Source organism: Phaethon aethereus (assembly GCF_964289735.1).
Source record: "Phaethon aethereus genome assembly, chromosome: 8".
Taxonomy (NCBI): domain Eukaryota; kingdom Metazoa; phylum Chordata; class Aves; order Phaethontiformes; family Phaethontidae; genus Phaethon; species Phaethon aethereus.
In genome coordinates, this window is record NC_138584.1 from 16,078,762 (window position 1) to 16,098,929 (window position 20,168).

At 37.0% G+C, this 20,168-nt stretch overlaps 1 protein-coding gene across 1 annotated transcript; it reads right to left on the reverse strand.

The window, feature by feature from the left end:
- Positions 1 to 491: 491 nt before the first annotated feature.
- TLCD4 (TLC domain containing 4) lies at positions 492 to 18,612 on the reverse strand (the record flags this gene model as incomplete). Its single annotated transcript, XM_082002702.1, has 6 exons — positions 492 to 807; positions 4,201 to 4,274; positions 6,377 to 6,471; positions 8,336 to 8,394; positions 13,753 to 13,842; positions 18,458 to 18,612. The coding sequence occupies 6 exons, from the start codon at positions 18,610 to 18,612 to the stop codon at positions 492 to 494; spliced, it is 789 nt and encodes a 262-aa protein (XP_081858828.1).
- Positions 18,613 to 20,168: the final 1,556 nt, after the last annotated feature.

The window sequence follows — 20,168 nt, forward strand, 5'->3', positions numbered from 1 at the left end:
ATTAAAAAGTTGTCAAGAATGAAATCTTGATTGTTATTCCTAGAAGGAAACATAGAAACATGCCAGGAAAACTGCACCATATCAGGAGTTTGGGGAGATTTTTTTTGTTTTCTTAAAAAAAGAGAGAGATGTCAGTCTTTTCACTGTATTTATAAAACACATTAATCTGAGAAACCTGAGTGAAACACTTTGAACACACTGGTTGACAACAAGCAATTACCAGTCTGCTCCTTCTAATTTCAGTAGCTTGTAACTGCTTAGAACAGGCAACGTGGAACTCATTTATGTGAACTTTTGCTTTCATTCCTCACCAGATAGGATCCGTAAAGCGTGGCCCTGGGTGTGCAGGCAGTGTGGCTAGGGAAAGAGTAAGGTCAGTACAGAGGTAATACCTTGTTTCCTTAAGAGGAGCATTCCATGGCAGAAATGTGCACTGTTTCAGTAAACAACATTATTTTCATAGCAGAAATTTCATTTTACGCATATGATTTCTAGTCAGATTTTCCATTTCTATGAGTTTTGGCTTCCTCCTGTCCGATAAGACAAACGACTTTGTAGCATCCTTTTGCAATTTTGACCATCCACATGACATTCATAACATCCAAGACAACACTTGAGATAATCCAGGCGCTCTGGGCTGCAAATCCTAATCTCTGGAAAGCCTCTGTCCCAAATGAAGAAATTACATGGCTGTAATATGTAGGCATGACGGCAATCCTCACCACGAAGAACACAACTGTCATCAGCACACCATTGATGATGTTGGCCTTTGAAGATCTGGGATATCCCAGTACTTCAAAAAACCACCTGCAAAAGAAGTGTTCACAGATACCAGGCAGACTTGAAGCCATCTCATTAAAAAAGGATTTAATTTCATGGTTTTTTTCTAATTAACCATTTAATTTATTAATTGATTCTACCCTTATCATTTCTAGATTATTGCACTGTCTTGGCTTAGTTGCAAACTCTTCTGCTTGGCTGCATTTTTTTCCCCACTTAAGCAGTGTGTGATATCCAGTACATTGCAGAATAACATGTAGAAAATCCTGATTTGAATTGTAAACAAGTTGACAACCACTATGCATTTCAGTGACTATTGTGTAATACACTATAATGCAAATTCTCTTTTAAAATGATAAATACAAATTTATTACTTGTTACTATAGTTTGCACTAATGGGCAACTATAATTCTGTTTGTTTCCCTGAAAGCAATTCTAGCATTGTATTTGGACATGGTAATCTAGATAGACCTCTAATTTCCAGTTTCTCAGATTTGGGATTTTCTGATTGCTTCTGTTCAGCCTGAAACCAGAACTTCAAAACCAGACATTGTAAACGGCACTGGATCATGTCACAGTTAGGTATGTTATGCAATGAGAAAGATAAATCTAAAAACCCCCTCCCACTACTACTCCTGGGTCATAAGCAGTCTTTAAAAAAAAAAATTATCGCATATTAATTCCCTAGTAGACAGGTATAACTTATCTATTGCCTACCACACAGAACCTGCAGATTGAATTCCTAGAAAAAGGAACAACAAACTTCTCTAATTCTTTATCATTCACACTTAAACCAGAATAAAGGCAAGGGAAATTCATGCAACAACGGCAGGTTAAAGACAGGTTAGTTAAATCACTGTATTCATGATGGGGGATGGGGAGGGGAAGTGGAATAATCAGTTTATTTCCAAGAAGATATGAGGGTAAGACTATTTAACAAAATGACAGTTCTAAAACTGTTTTTAAAAGTAATTTTTAATTTAATTACCTACAGATTACAACCTAGGTAATTACAGATATACTAAAAAGATTTGCCAGACATCCAGCTCTAACAGAAATACTCCCGGAATTCATTAAGAGTGCAACTGAGACAATTAAAATCCAGGCACTCAAGGTGGCAGCCCAGCCTGGAAGCAGGATACCTCACCACAGAAACACTTACTGAGATGATGAAGGGAGAGACTCAATATATTTGGTCAGACTAATGATCAGAACATGTACTTTCGTTGATATTGGACAATGCAGATTCCGAAAGTAATTAAAAAAAAAGCTTTTAAAATATACTGTGATGTGCCAATATAGGTAACTGCATATCTGCTTAGCAACTTCCCTCTCCCAGCAAATTCAAAAAAATAAAGTCAGTAAATCACAGTTATCATTGCAATTTTACCCACCATAGTTCATAATTAATTACATAAATGCTTGGCATGGACACAACCTCCAATTAGATATCCTTAACACCACAGACAGGAAATACGAAGAAAATACTACAGTTCTGAGATTAGAATATAATTTTGTATTTTAATAGTAGCTCTTTTGGTAATACTAAGAATGCAAACAAGGAACATACTGTAAGTCATTATCATTATCCACTACTTACTGTCTCAAGGGTCTGGTTCTCTTCAAATTTAATGAAAAAAACCCCAAAACATTCATGAACTAATGAGATGACATCCCTTAGTGCAAGGGACTTCTTTATCTCCTACACTGATTTCCATTTTTCTGAGAAGGCAGTAAATGTCAGTGTTCAAAAAGACACATGATCTCACCATAGGCATTTTAAAACTATAGTATATATTACTTTTAATAGCCAGGTGTATCATGATACTTCGTAACGCCACAGTCTGAAAGGTAAGCGTCAGTATAGGTACCACTTAAACCCAGGATGAAATCCTATCTTGGTAGAAGTCAGCTGGGAGAACAGCCGTTCACTAGGGCATGAATTTCAATATAGAAACCTAGAATATAATATCACCTTTTTTTTCATTTTCTTGCTCTCCTCTTCCTTGTATTACTAAAATAAGTTTAAAGAAGTGTTTATTTACTCCTCAGTTTCTCTGTGCACATGGAGCACAGACCACCTTATACTACAATCCCATACTCAACTGCGCTTGGGCAAATGAAAGCAATTTCTGAAGAGATCCATTATCCCACCCTGCCCTCCTGTAAGTTGAATTTGCCAAGCTAATGTTTGAAAGGGATCTCAGCACAGTCTTTTTTATTCTTAGAGATCTGAGGAATGCTACATTCTTATATTGCAGAGTTTACAGTCACAGCGCAGTAATGGGTAATACTCAGATACTCTGTTTGCAGGAGGATCACAGTTCCTATTTGCCTTACAAACCTTGTCCTTTCTCTACCAGACACCTGGAGAAGAAAACAGATGCCATACATGTAGGATCAGTAAAGTAGAAATACACCCCAGTAAGTATGGGTGAGGAATAGGCAACTGATGCACTGAAAGATCTGATCCTGCATTGCAAAAAAATGGAGGAGGAGGAGAGGACTGCGGCACTGCCCTGTACCAAAGCCCCTCTCCTGAGGTGAAGTCTTCCTGGGGCAAATCCCCGTCCCCCCAAGTCATGGTGGCTACAGAGTAAGGAGAGAGGCCATCCTCCCCAGAGCACTGGGAAACTCCATTGACCGCTTTCCTCTACCTGCCATGCGTGGCATTATCATGCTCCTTTTCTTATACTTACAGCAGCAATTTTAGTAGCAACACTACTCAGAAGCAATGGCAGGCTTCGACTCTCACTGAGCTCTGCAAAAAAGCCTTCTGCCGCTTTCTTCTCCCATCACAAGTGTGAAGATTAACCATGCCAGTTAAATTAGAAAAATAGTAAAGCACCTAAATATAAGTGCTCAAAATAATTTCCAGAACTACCTTTGAAGGTAAATAAAGAATATACATTTATATTATTCTACCTATTCATATGCATATATTAATATTGATCTATATATGTGCAGTACTGCAAAATAAACTTCAAATTATCTACAGCAATGCAATTCCATCCTTGGATTCTGACAACAATGTTATCTTGCTTCTTTTCCTGGTCCATGATACTAAAAAAAGTGATGGCTTTATTCTAATAATTAAATAAACATAGAAAGGCTAATAAACAATATTATATTTGTGAACAACTTCATTCATTAGTTTCATAGAAATTTGGCATTTCATATGAAGGCTGGTCCACTCTAAAAAGGTACCTGAGGGTGAATACATTAGACATACTGTTGCAGCTATAGCAATAAACTGTTTTCATAGCAAAAAAGGTTTCCACATAGTAATCCTTAGTTCAATACATATTAATTCCCTTTCAGCTGACATTCAACAAGAAAAAAAAAACCTTCCTAAGTGGCAGAAATAATAATATAGATTAAAATATAAATGAATTATGCAAAAATTTCCTAACCACTTACCGCTGATTGACAAAAGGAGTGGAGAACTCTGCAAGCAGACGGAAGTTTCCAAAATAAGCCAACAGACCTTTGCTCTAGTTAGCAAAACAAAACAGACATAAAAAAATCAACAATGTAGATGTGAAACCTTGATTAAAGTCTTCAAGTATGCACAGAATGATAAAATGTCTCAGCTTCTTTATTAAAACTGATAGTAAGTGAGTTTGCCAGCTGTGGCCAACTTCCTTACCGTTTCAAAATGAGGTTTACTACAAAAGCTGCAGTTCACTTTCAGGTATCTCAAAACAGTAGTTTCTTACTGTAAATAAATCTTTAAAAGACTTACAGTTAAGTGGCCATGAAAAGCTAGCTAGAGAAGACTGGCACAAGTAGTCATAGGTTATAATTATGATGATACTATTACTGTCTATGAGAATTATAAATATTTTGTATTTGCCAATGTTTAAACAAGCCCAAACAGAAATACTGTAAGCTAAAGAAAAATGTCCCTGCATTGTTTTAGGAACATAATTTGCCAAAGTGAAGATGAATTCCCAGCTTTTATGTGGCAGCAGGGAGGGCACAGAAAGCCCTTATCTCCTCCCCACCGCAGGGGAAACCCGTCCCAGCAGCTCTGTCACAGTCCCTGCCGTGCCCGGTGGGCTGGAAGAAGAGCACATCTCCGTGCCGTATCCAGATACCCATGTGGTACGTTTACACTGACACATGTTGTAACTGAGCGCTTTCCTCCAAGTGACAAAGTACAGCATATTCTCTGCCTTATCATTTGGTTGTGCTGGAAATAGTATCCCATTACACAATGGCTGGCTAAGCAGCAGTTTGCAGATGTAGAGATAAAAAGATATTTTAAAAAATTTCAGTACGTTTCCTAAACAACCTATGGAGTGTGTGTCATGATTCCTCTTTCCCCCACTGAGCATGCTCATACCCGCTACTTCAGGCGTTTCATGGCAGTCCGCACTACACCAAACAGAAAATCTGTGCAATTTTTGAAATAAGATACTTATGATTAACTTTCTCTGAAGATAAGGGAATGAGAGAAACACACAGACATTCAAGGGCAGAGCGAGATCCAAATAATAAGAACTGCTTTAAAAGAAGTTCACACTAAGACTACACTTTCTATTTACCCCAGAAACAACTAATGAATTTTCTGCATCAGGGATTAGCCTTGGTTGTGGCATTTTCATTCCTTTAATATTCAGCTCTAATTCACTTTCATCCATGATAATATTAGTAGATCTAATTATCTTCAACCTGAAACAGAGTATTTACTTGTCAGTGTACTTCATCCCCTTTAAACCACTACATGGGAAATCTGACAGTAATCTGGTATCTCAACACTTTTAATATTGTAAGCCTGGGAGTCACACAGTAGGGAGCGAAAGAAATGTGGTAAATGAAGTAAATTGTATTTTATAAGATTCTTTCTTTACTGAATGAGCTTTTCAGAAGAAATTCAGGAGCGTTATTGTGAAGGTCAATGGGCATCTTTGAGAAATTCCAGCAGCAGCAAAGAGTAATCCTAGAACAGTATCCTTCTCATCCCCTTTTCCCTTCAATGTATGTATGCCATATTTACAGATACACAGTTAATCACCCATTGTTTCCCCACCAAAGTAGCCTTAAACAAGAAGTCTCAGAGGATCAGTTTGTGTCATAACAGATTTAAAAAGAAAAAAAATGGAAAAAGAAAAAAACCACCCCAGAAAAAACACACCCAGCTGATTGTAGTACATTCACCAGAGTTAGCGATCACTGACCTAAGGCCTTGCAAATACAATCACAAGCAGAACATAACCACTTGAAACCACTTCCTTCTAATTGTCCAACTAAATATTCAGACTTGTGGTTCCATTTGAAACCCTTTTCTATAACCATATGAAAAGCCCCTCTGTCAAAGTCTACAGCAAAAACTGAGAAGAGTTTTAATTTCAGCAGTTAAAGAAGTTACATGTTTCTACTGGAGGACTGTAACATTGAAGAGACATGCACTTACCACAAATGACTGATAAAACAATTTAGAAGGTAATGATGATTGAAAATATAAATATGCCTTTCACAAAGCTAATACACCAACCAGTGAGTAATTTTTTTAAACATTAAGCAAATGAGATCTATAAAAACATTGTCTTCAATATCAATTGCTTATGTTACTGAAAAATACAGCACTCACCAGTACAAAAGAATAAGCATATAGAGCTGCCAAGTGGTGTATTACAAAAAATTTGTCACCAATTGCCTTCCAGTAGTAAATAATAAGCAACAAATCTACAAGAGAAAAGAAACAATGATAAAGAACAATTTATTATACTACCATTGACCTCAGAATAGCATTGCTCTAAGTCTTAGAGGTATAAATACCAACATATGGCATCAGTAGAAGCTCTCTGAATTAATTATCTCTGAAGAGAACATCTTTTTTCTAAAGACTTTACCTTAGTCAAAGCAATAAGCAACAGTATTCTTTCAACAGTTGCCCTATATTACTACTTTCCACACCAATGAAAGTACAGAGGCAATAGCTTTAGCTGAAATATTTTGGAAGGAAAAAGTGGATCCCAAATCTTATAGCAAGACTTCATGCTTATTAACTTAAATATTTGGAACAAGTGACCAAAAAAATAAAAGGAGATGGGGGCGGCTACAAGGGGCGTAGCCAATACACAAGTACGTGCAATAAATGCAGAGATCTATTACGTGGAACTTATGAATCAAAAAGTAGTTATATTAGCAAACAGGGAACCATTTACAAAAAATATTTTGCACGGGACACTTGGAATGAGAAGAATGTTTGCTTTATTTAATCAGATTTTTTCAATTACTGCAAAAGTGATATAGTGGACCTGAGCTAATGTTACAAGGAAAGCTTTGACAGAAATGCTCTTTCTTTTCCCATGATGGTCCAAGGTTTCAGAAGATTTTCTTTTCTGTACTGGAACAAGCCATTTCTGCCTCTACTTTCTGCAGGTGAGTACTTTGGACTGGAATATTAGTGACCAAGGTTCCAAATCAAAGACTTTACCCCTGTGCCTTTTGTATCTCCAGTGAGTGCCTTGATCTCCTTTGTATTAGCTGTCCTCAGGCAGGACTCTCTATCATCTGACACAGCCACTCCACTTCCTATTAATAATTAAACATTAACTATATAAGGAAGTGAGAGAGAATGCGTGGCCAGGTTCAGGCCTCTGTTCAAAGGCATTCATTAATTCATAATGAAAGTCTAATGCATAATTATTCAAAAAGAGATACCAATGAATTTAAACATGGAAGCTGAAGTTTTTATGGAAAAAACAGAGACTTAAACTAACCCACAGTTTAACTCAGTGTGCTGATCACCAGATTACCAGTTCCACTGGGGTGAAAAATCTAGCCTGAGAGAGAATCAAGTCCACGGCTCAGTCTTTGACCAAAGACTCCATACTAACATGAGAATTTTTGCCTGAAAATAGTGCAAGTCACAACAAGTTTTTGCTTTGATAAGTCAGTACTATCTCCACACACCATAAAAGAAAGCTCCAAAGCATTTTGTAGTAAAATTTCCATGCCAATTCTAGCTGACAGTAAATAATTAAGAACACAAAACATATGTACGGGTAAATGCCATACCAAGAAAATAATTTAAAATTTCCGTGTTTTATACATGACTAAATTTTGGCTTAAAGTGAGACTAAGCAGTGGGCAGGCAGGAGCCTATGGCATCATTTGCCTCAGCCTGTATTGAGGATCACTAAAATTCTTCTGCCAGCATTCTGAGGTCACAAGAAGAAACATATGAGCTACAAGTTGTAGACACCCTGAAGGGAGTGAAGGGCACTGCTTTAACACCTTCTCAGTTGGCTGAAGGACAGAACTGAGCAGGAGTTGGTGGTTGTGTATCAAAGCATCATAAAGCCACACAGCGGCATTTCCTCAGTGCTTGGGGAGATATCATTCCATCTTCCACATCTGCTGGCAAGATCCTGTGATTTCACCACAACCCACAACTCCATTAGCAATTTTAAAAGCCACAGTAGCAACTGTATTGTATACACATATCACGTCTCCAGCATAGTGTCTCAGTATGACTATATAGGCATAGTGACTCAATATAAATATACAGGTTGTGCGTGTTATATATACAGTGCATAATTACCAGAAATGAGGTAGCCTGTGGTAATAGCAATATTCAGTTTCACAATTGAAGGGTCACCCCTGTAAACATACCAAAAAATACAGTTACAGCCTTTATAACAAGGTAATTTGCAAAGGACATACACATATCAAATACATGATGTCCATCAGGTCACCTTATTCTTGGCCCATCAGTAAGACGTTAGGAGATTTGGTTAAGTCATGAAAATGGCTTCCTTTTCCACCCAGATATAAGACATCTACTAAGTACCCTAATCAGGATTATCCCCTGCCTTGGGTAGAGACTGTCCCAAGAACTTTGCTAGAGCCTAGAACTGCAACCCAGCAAGTACCCTGAGCTGGCTTCTCTGGAAATAGAGGATAAAAGAGAACAGCCCAGGCAGTGTCTCTTACGACTTTAACTGACACTCTGTGTCTCCATTTTATTTCTTCTGTCAGTGTTAAAACTTTATTAAGGATAACAAAAATATCTTGCTCAGCTGGTGCTTTTCATATTCATAAGAAGATGGATGCTTATAGGGATAAATGGAGTAGAAGGAAACATGAAAGGAATTATTTGCCAGTTCTTTGGAGCCAAGGAACCTTCAGGAAGAAATGCATTTCAGAGTAGTTTCACACCTTCTGTCCCTTCCCTTTTGGTGCCAAACATTCAGCAGACAAAGCTTAGTACCACACACACAACTTCAGTTCCTCTAGGATGCTCAGTAAACCCAAACTTGTGAATACAGCTCAAGAAAGGGAAGAATCCACATTACAGCAAGTAACATTTGTTCTTTCCTCCACTGACCTCTGTGCATTCCTACTTTGAGGAGTTTGGTAAGCAAATATCTTTTCCTCAGCATAAAGATCATAACTTTTTTTTTTAACTATGTTGTGCATCTAATTTAGATATGTTTTGTGCATGTATGAAATGAGCTTCAAGTGACAAGTATACATATTTATAAAATACGGACTGCTCAAGACAAGCTGTGAAAGCAATCTTTGTTGTAACAGTTTCAAGAAAAAAGGAACATTAACTGTGCTTATGGCCACCTCCAATACAAGCCTGACTCATCTAGAAAGCAGTAAATGCTATTACTTAGCTATTATTTTTTAATCCCATTGGAATGAAGTTGTAGAAGAGATTTCCTGTATTACTACAATCTGTTGACTAAATTTTAGGGCTTTCTTAGCATCTAAAACTAACTGTTTTCCTGAGTGAGAGGGTAGCTTACAGGAAAATAGAAGGACTCACAAAACCAGAATTCTGCAATTAGGTGAGGAAAAACATTACCAGGAGAGCCTGGAGATCACTCCATCTCTTAAGATTGACCATAGAAGCTCTCTTAACTACAACTTGAGACAGGAACATTTTTCCACGTTTTCAAAACCTGGCTACATGAGCTACGTAGGTTATGGGCTGAGTGCTTCTTTAGCTGTAGCTCTTCTGAAAGTCCCAGCTAGACACAGAGCACAGACAGTTGTGTTCTCACAACTTATAGCAGAAACTCTTTTAATAGTTAACAGCCCTCCCATTAGAGCTCCCAGCTGCGGCAGCAGCAACATCATAACCAAACTTGTAAGTGCTCCCAACACACTTTGGCACACCATCACCAAGACTGAGCCTGCACTCAAGAACCTTCGTATTCTTCTCCAGATAAGATGTAAAGGACTGAGTATATGCAGTTGGTTCCTTGATATTGGTAAACGTGACTTAACTGGATGAAACAGGGAATGATTCACTTCTTTATTTCCATGAAAATGGTCACTCTGGAACAAACCTTCTCCTGACTTTCTAAACTAAGACTTCAATAACATATATGGCTGCACTGCCATATGTCACCTCCCTTCAAGACGAATCCATGTTAGAACTCCAGATTAATCTCAATTAATTGAAAACTTAGAATTCAGTCTAAAAGTCTAGCTTTCCTGATCTGTCTCCTTGAATGGGAAGTGCAGTGGAGCTTATGATCCCTGATGTTTCCAGCCTAGTTTTGATGCAAGCAAGAGCCAGGAGTGACAAACAGGGAGTGACTTGAATAAGCAAAAGGGAAGAGCCATGTCTTTTGTGATTGCTAAGGAGATATGTGTGGGAAATGAAACACACATGAACATGCACAGCCAGATAGAACAAAGAAAAGTCCACATGACCAACTTTCTTCAAACTTTTTTGGAGATAGTCATATAGAATGCTCATCAAACATCGGACTTCAAAAAGTGTAATGACTATAAAGTGGACAGTCATATGAAAAAGCCTGCTCTTCTGTGAAGCTACAAATTAATTCACTTATTTACATCTTCTCCCTCTCCTTATCTGATCTCTACCACCTCCACATTTTCTACTGTTATTCTCACCACCTCAAAAACAATTTCTACATCATCTATGTTAAGCAGTCTGTATTACATATAGAAAAAAAGGCAAAGTGTTATCAGAAGTCCTAGACCGTCAAAAGAGGTGTATGTACACAATGCTGATGCTTCCCTGTAACTTACCAATGCTCCAGTCTTTATTATTCTTTGTTAGGATCTATCGTATCTAGTTTCAGGAATTGCCTGACTAATACAACATCTTCTCACCATTGAACCCAAACCCTTAGCAGGAGTCCTGATCCCTTTCAAGACACATGGGTATCATCATCACCATGCACTTAAGCTTCGCATGAACCCAGAAGTTAGGCTGACATACATAGTGGCTCAGAACCTATGATTTTCCGTTATAGATATAGGTATCTTTAAATCCCACAGAAAAGAACTTATTGGATACTGTCATACAGTCAATGACTACACAAAATGGTGGCAATACCTAGAGGGAAAGAGTGTATGAAAATCTTCCCACTAGTCTAAAATCGGAGCATTTCTGTAATGTTTTCAGGCTACTGGGGCTAGAAGAGTGCAAGAAAGCTGTCTGAAGGATTTCTGGACATTTACTTACAAACTACTGAAACTAGATTCACAAATGTTTCTTGTTAATGAAAGGCTCCTACAGAAAGGCTTATGCATCGTTCATATCTGTAAATGACCAAGTCCCACAGCTTAAGCCTGCATTTCAAAAGGGCATTAGATTTCCAGACTGAGCAGCCTTCCAACAGTCCATCTGGCATTTCCCCTATAATTTGGTTCTTTCCTCTTCGGTCTTATTAAATTAAAATCAAGCCTATGTGGATTCAGCTACGAATCAATGTAATAACGATAAGCAACTTAAGACTTAATATACAGCTAAGCCATAAAACAGAATGAAAAAAATGTTAAACCTCTACATGGTCAGCTAAGGCTTTAATTACTGCATAGTGGGAACCAGTATGACATATGGAGGAATGCATAGGCTAATGCTAGCCATATCATTTTTTAGTAATGTAGAAGTCAGCCTTAGAAGAAAACGTACATCTGCAAATTCTGAGGAAATCACCCTATGATTCTGGCTTCACTAGCTGAAGAAAGCCTAACACAAAGTTGTATTTTACTCACAGGCTGCATACAAGTACTTGTAAAGCCATGGGCAGTATTGTTTGGTCTTCCTTTGTATTTAATCACTTGCATAAACATGAATTCAAATCATTGCAACTATTACACTAAGTGATACTTCACACATTTTAAAATTATTATTTTAACAACTAAAAATACTGATTTCCGCATCTAGAGTGTGTTCTGTGCACTTTTAATTGACAAATTCCTGAAGCCACTAAGATAATTTTGACTGAGAAACAATTCACAGAAATACTGCCATGAAGTGAACCTGAAGCTTTGATTTAAAACACACATTAGATATATTTCCACTAGATTTTTAAATATATAGAAAGTCTTCCTTACTCTACCAAATGTAAATGAAACTATTGATAGCAATCATTGTAAACAAATACAAACAGAAGAAACCCTTTAGAATCAATAGTAGAAATACAAAAAAAAAAAAAATCCCCCAAATGCGGAAGGATTTTTTCTTTCAAGATTTTGTGTTTTTACATAATCTAGGATGCTACGGCTCCATAAGTAAGATTAAGTTTTCAATGCAGTATACAAAAATACCTAATATAACTTTTCTCAAACTTACTAAGAATAAAAAGTGGTTTGATTCCTGCTTAATTTGATTTTTTTCTGGAATTATACCAGGGAAATTTAGTAAATGTGAAGAACTCAATTTATTTATCATTGCCAAGAGGCTTTTATTTCTGCCATTCATGATTTCTTTTGTACTGTTTAGAACAAGGCCTACTCAAACAAACCAGGATAAAAGCTTCTATCTGATAAAGCTTACCACAACACACACTGAGAGTTTCAATAACGTTCTGCTTTTCACCATGGTTAACATATCTCATAAGATATTCACATTGTATTTGGTCTCTCTAAAGATACCAGAATGCAATGAAAAAAATCCAAAACAGCCAACAATTTAATCATATATCACTACGTACCAAAAGAGGCCAATGTTGCCTAAATTTGTGTTATGAATTAGTGGTACATTGATTAAAGCTACATGTCAGTGGCAGAGCACTTAAAGCACCCAATCCTAGCTAGTCCACGTTGCATTGTCATTAATTTACAATATCACAATTGCAGAACAAGCATCAGATGTTACATTTATATAAGTTTAAACTGACTCACAGTGCAGTCCTTTGACAAGGTTAAAAGCAACAGTCTGTGACAGAAGTATGAAATGAAACTTAGAGTAGTTAGTTAGTCTTCAGGAAAAATATGGCCTCTTCCTTCTATAGGGAAAGAGTTCCAGAGGGTAACGAGTTCGATGTCAAAACACCAATAGCAATCTATAATTAACTCAACTGAAACAAAGCCACCTTGTCCCTCCTCCCTCAAAAAAGTATGAAACAATATAACTAGAAATCAAGAAAAGATAAGCTTAATATAGAATATTTTAACTAGAGAAAATATTAGAAGTCCATTTATTAAATATCCTATTGCTTGTGAAGACTGCACTTGAAACTTTCATATTTCTTTTAAAACAAAGATTGGTAGAAGTTTTATGGGAGGCAGAAATATAAGCATCTCAATTTATCAATTTAGACATATATATTTTATACATCTAATAGGTCCCTCCAGCTTTTTCCCCACACACACACTCCAGACCTGCAAGAGCACTGCAATTTCACTTTAAAATTTTATAGTAAATAGCATAGTTTCAGTCATGCCAACTTACAGTTACACTGTTGGTTCTATGCTTTAGTAATTTCATAATGCTATTTCAAATCAATTACTTGTATATTATCTATTCCACTTCACAGAGACACAATGCACTAAGACATTAATACTGACAAAATAATTTGGAATTATCAAATAGTACAGGCAGAAAAATGGACATATCACAACTGTGTATTTTAATGGGAAATGAAACAATTATTTCAGTAATTAATACACTGCAGGATTATTTTTCTCCTTTCTCAGTTATGTTATTTTATTGTGTGAACACAATGTATATGTAACACGCCTTACCAGAGACGGTCAGCATTAACAGCTTCATCATACAACAAAATATATAGGCAAAACCCACCAACCACCAAGGCATGGAACGTGGACACTGTCCTGAAAAAGAGATCACAGTCACAAGATGGTACTGCCAGTCACAACTTTATCTACTGTGCTTAAGGCAGGATGTTTCCAAAGACATTCTGAACTGTATCCAGATACCTCTGTGGAAGACAATCATCTCTTCTTTATGCTACACCGAACCACGTATACAATCACAGTGAGAAAAACAGTCAAAAATAAGGAATCTATTAGATTGGAGCAGGGTGGGGGTGTTAAATAGAAAGTACGGTCTTAAAGTAATTGAGATCTGAATTTTCCTCCAATTATCCCATACATTAATGAATCCTTAGAGACAATATGACAACCAGTTCTCTAACAAATACTTACTGTATTGTCCTATTTGCATTCAGATTGGCCCAGGAGTCCTGCAGCAGCAGGTTTCTCCTTTCAGGCACCAAATTAATAGATGAGCCAAGTTCATCATCACCAATAAATCTGCCAAGTTCAGGTTTTGGAAAGAGGGATGTTAAATGAAAAATCCTATCAAGGAAAATTTCAGAAAGAATTGCTAGTGTATTTGAAGTAGTTTCTGGTTTTCAAGGAGAAAACTTGTATAACAAAAGGTTGTATCTGAGGTGTAACAGCTACAGGTTCAGATGAACTAGCAGCTCACAGCGTTACTTTATTTTATACTCCTCTTGTCCTATAAAAAGTCACAGTAATCAAAGTTGCCTTGTCCATACTTGGGTAGTAAACACTTTTTTTTGCTGTTTTTGTGTTTGTTTGTTTGTTTTAATACAGGCTGCATGCACACTGTAGATAAACTCTGAATGTTAACAAGCACTTAAGGAGAATTACCTATTTACAGAGGCCCGGCAGGGTTTCTGCCCGCACACATTTTGAGTCCACATGTATTCTTGGAAGGTAGAACAACGCAATGGGCACGGGTCCAAAATGCATAACCTTGTTTCTCTAGCCATGAGTTTAACACTACTATAAGATGCATCTAATACTGTGTAGCTACTGTCTGTTTTCCCACTTACCAATTGTGACTGGGAAGGAAAATAATTATGTGCCTAAATAGCTCTACTGAATCATGGATACTATTGGAACGATGAGAACTCTAAGCTCGATGCTGTGTGATCAGACACACCACATACCTTTGCACCATATTCAGAGCATTAACAACATGCACACAAATGTACTGATGCTGTTAGTTATTAGTCTTGTCTTTGTACACATTGAATACGTGTATTCGGAAGTTATTAATATTTTAAATGTGCATAAGTCACTCTCAGGAGTCTAAATGCTAACAAGACTGGAAGAAAACATCTTACTTCTTGTGGAAGACTTTGCAAAGAAAGAGTAGGTTATAATCCCTGTAGGTTATAATCCCCTAATGTTTTCATAAATTATATTGTCGTCTATTGGCAGTAGAAGACTCTGTAACTTTTCATAAAAGAAGTCTCTATTTACAATTTGTTTAGAGTGTCATCATGCTACTTTCAGCAGCTTTTTCAATAGCATTCCAAAAAATGAATGGAGATTAATATAATATGAATAGTCAAATGTAACAAGCTGGATGAGAACCTTTACTAACCATTATAGCATAGGCTGCTTTTTTCTGTCCTTTTTTTTAAACAAAGAAAGCAAATTTAGTTACCAGAATTCTAATGATAAATAATAGTTTAATTAAAATATCTACTCTTGCAACACAGAATTAACAGAGAGCTAGGAACTTTGCTTCCTTTTTAAAACAAGGCATGGCATATAATATTAGTGTTTGAGAAATACCTGTGAATTTTGAACTTTAGGAGAGGGTAATGCTGAGAGAAGTAAAGTTTGTCCTAGAATATAGCTCATTAGTTTACAGTTGCAATTTGTCTTGGAAGTGGCTGTTTATCCTAACCTTAGTGTTTAGAATACAAGCTATACATAGGCACAGCACTTGAAGGGGGAGGAAAGGAAAAAAAGAAGAAAAAAAAGCGTATTTCCTCCATAACTCTGGACTTTGACGTTCCTCCACAGAGGGGACAGAAGAAGGAAACTAGTGCAACAACTCCATTTTAATATGGAATCTAGGTCAAACTATCAAGCTCCATATATTTCCTTGCAATTACTGTCAAAGCTTGCATCCTTTAACTCATTAAACTGCAAAGAAAAAGTTGCACTGATAACTTGTGTACTTGTTTCGTTATTATTGAATATATATGTATATTTTTTTCACAACAGCTTAATAGCAGTACAAACATGTATTATAGAAGAGGTGACAGGAATTCATGCACAACTAGTTAAAGAGTTATACTACATCTCTGTCAAAGTATAGTTTTTAACTCAAATTTGAGCATCTACATAATTAAGATTCCAGAAGCAATTACTTTACTGGTTCTTAATTCTTGGAAGGTCAGAATGAACAAATATACAGTAAACAACAGTCCAGATCTGCAGCTCAAATCCTTGATTACAAAACCCTCCAAACTGTAACACTATACTGTCAATGCTACAGCTCATTTCAGGCAGATGCCCTCTTCCAGACCCAGCTGAGCTGATAAAAATGCATAACCATCCTCTGTGCCAGTTTCCTTCAGGACTGCCAACAGAACCATTTGTGTGAGCACTCCCTACATCAACCAGTTCAACACAGGACAAAATAACAACCATCTACTTTTAAATCATTTAAGTTAATCCAGCTCATTTTACTGGGAGATAGTAACTTTCTCTACCTGCACAGCTGTCTGCAGAGTACATATATGTCCATCCACGTTCTCTGAACATATAAGATACTCCCTGGTGTCTCTTCATTTTGGTGAAACACTGGAGTGATGAGACAGTTTGACAAAACACTGTGTTTGGTTAGCAGAGTTAACGCTTTTGTAGAAACACAAGCACAGTTAGCCTTTCTTTCACTTCATGCCCTCCTCAGGTATAACATCAACAAGCTGTTGATGAACGATGCTTTGTGTTTCATGCCTTCTAACTCCAGAACTGGATGTAGCACTGGGCCATGACTCGTGTGTGCTAACATCTACATCCTGCTATCAACCCCAAGAAAAAAAATGTGGAAAGAAGTAAAAAAGGACACAGCCTGGGGTGCTGTATCAACTTGAGTAGTTAAACACCTTACTACAAAGTAGCCCAGAGATTACAGAGCAGCTTATTTCTAGCACACTTGTGATGTGTGAAACAATTCATATGTTCTTATGCAAAGCACTACAACTTAGCATAGCGCTACCAGGCATGGGGTAAGTTCTCAGAAAGCCTATTATGCAATTCAAGGGTCACTTGTGGCTTAAAGACATAAGTTCAGCTCCAACATAACAGTTTGGTTTAGTTTCCCTGTCTGCCTCTATTGTCAATTGTAACACAGAGCTAAACCTAAGATGCACTGAGATCATGAACTGGCACCCTACAAAGTTGTTCTGACAGATAGGTAATTATTCAAAGATCAAACTGAAATTAGGATGGTGCCTTTAAGAACACTGCAGGTGGACATTTGTCAAACTGAAGGGCAAGACTATTTGAGTTGCTAATGCTGCCTGGAACAATGGAAACAACTTTAAAAAGGATCCACCTGATACTGCCTTTAAACAGCACTGAGAAGGAACAGTGATACGACCAATGCATTTTCAGTGCAGTGACAGCCATACAGTGGCTCATGGCTCAGCCATACAGTACACATTTTTGAGCTTCAAATTTGAGAAACAACTGGAAAATATTTTAAAGTTGTAATAGGCTACTCAAGCATAAAGTTATACTGTATCAATTCATTTCAACCGGAGAAGCTTGTGCACTGTATATACTCTTTCATAGTAGTATATTGCAAATAAAACCTTAGTGATCATCCCATTCGCAATTACTATCCTATACTTCCTTTATGGCTTAAGAAAGGAAAGCGCCCAGGAAAGATTCACACGGTTGAACAAGTTTCTAACAGCACTCTGTCTGAGGAGACAAGTATAATGCAGGTGGATCCATCCCAGTGACCGAACTGCAGAACAGAAAGGGAGCGAGGAAGGCTTTTAGACTGAGTTTCTACAACTCCTTCCTGAATGTGTGCCTTGTGTCTGTCATAGCTTCCCCCTTCTCTTTTTGCAGTCTCCTTCCCCACCAACACCTAGATGTACCTGTCTAACCTTGCCTCACTCCAATACTAGATTCATCTAATTTCTTGGAAAATTGTAACTTATAAAAAACAGGTTGTAGTGTAGTAGCACCAGGAGAACAGAGAGCAATTAGCTTTGCACCCAAAAGCATCACGAGAAATACACTAGCATTCAGAACATGGAATAAATTGCAATAGTTTTGATTTTCATGTATGTTTGGGGGAAGGGAATTTTCTTCTCTCTTTACTAGAAGCATCACAGAGAAGCCATTTAAAATTAATCCATTTCAGCTTATTACCTCTCACCAGTTACTGTTTTCTTTTTTTACTGACTTTCACTTGGGCATCACTGTCTAATAAAGTGTTTAATGTACAAGTGTTTGTAATGCTGTGTGTTCAAGAAGGGGCCTCAGCATTTTAGATTTAGAATTTGTCAAGTGTCTAGAGCTATCACTCTAATCTTTACAGATGTTTAACAATATTTTCTGCAGTTTTATATATACACACAGGTGGTTCAGATGTTGACAATTTTAGATCATTAGCTGTAGTTTGTTTTGAACACTCTACCTTGAATTCCATTCGATCTTCCTTTTTTGGCTGAGATTGTTAAAACCAGGTGTTACTCGTGTCGACACCCAAGAACTTAAAACATGGAACAGGAGCTGAAATACGGTAAAACTGGCAACAGCAAGGCCAATAGTCAGGTTGCTCAAGGCAGCCATTGTTCTTCAGCCTGTGAAGAAAAGCAGAAGGTCATTTCAGTCCACTCTCTATTTAACTATTTTAAGCAGCCACAGAAAGTGTTTTTGACAGCTAACTTACCAACAGATTCACTAAAAGTTTCATCCTGTCCAATGTTTCTACTTAAGCCCCAATAGTATAAAAGTATCCCCACACTTGTATATGTAAATTTGCATTTTTGTTTTGTGTGCTTTTTAACATTTGCATACTATACCTTGTCGTTGCCTAAAGTCGCATGTATTTTATCTACACAGAAAGGGCAGGGAGGACCACTGACCAGTGCAACCGCCAGCTCAGAAGCCTCCACTCCTGTCCCAAGAAGCTCCAAAATTAAAACTCATCTCACTCTTACCAGATTGATTCTAAAAAGCAACAATGAAATCATGTAGGCACAGCAGAGAGATTTTTCAGGTCAGCCTTGGGCAGCAATAGCCTCACTGCAGCTTTACGCTTGTATACTTTACAGAGACAGGAGTTCTCCATTTGTACTTTGTTCACAGTTGAGGGCTTCTCTCTGTGATAGCACGTGGGCTATCGTATTTTAGCTTTTTTCTTCTTCGCATGAAGTCTAAACTTCACATAATTTCAGAGCGCACTGAAAAGCTTCCTATCATTAGGGTTAATGCAGTTTTCAGATGTTGGATGTTTAGCTATTTCAAGAGGTCTAAATAAATAGCAAAACAATTCCAAACATAAATGTCAGTCTCTAAATGCTTCAGTCATTTCTTCTGAGTTGCCAATATTTTGCAAGACTGAATGATATTTTCCCAGAAGCCACAAACTTCTGACATACATCTCTGGTTTGATGGTGTCATGAAATGTTTTATATTCCAAGACCGGCAAAGGTTACAAACTCACAAAAAGTCAATTTGTATTAAGTTGAACTGAAAAGGGAAAAAAAGCCAAATGGCTTCATTTAAAATATTTAAGTCATTATTTTAGTAGCCATTTAAATAACTGCTGTCACTTATTTTAGTTTTACCGAAGAAAATGTCTAAAACTAAAATGCAGACTTAGAGACTAGCATAAGTTTATGTTACTACAACAACCTAATGGTCAGCAAAAACTAATACAATTATATAATAAACTTATGTCCACCTTTAGTTCACAAGCGTTATAGAGTGAGGGAAGATGCCTTGGATTTTTTAAATTCTATCTGCATTGCAGATGGGAAGAAACTTGAACTTCAGGGGGGAAAAAACAGAAAAGTCCACCAGTTAAACTAATAACTTCTTAAAAAAAAAAAAAGCACAATATTCTCACTTGGTGCTGTAAATGGTGAAACACGGTTTGCACTTAAACTTAGAACTTTAACAAAAAGTGTATTATATATAGATCAGGAAAAAAAAATTGTCATCCAAGACTCAGAAGCAGAAGATTCAATGATCTCAAACTTTTTTCCCCTCCTCCTCTTTCTTTTCTTGTTCTCTTCAGAATTGAAGAGTAAAAAAAGAAAGTGAATTATCTGAAAACATTCTCTGACCCACAGTAAAAGCAACGATATATAAGCAGAATGCGGGACAAATACGAGCAGATT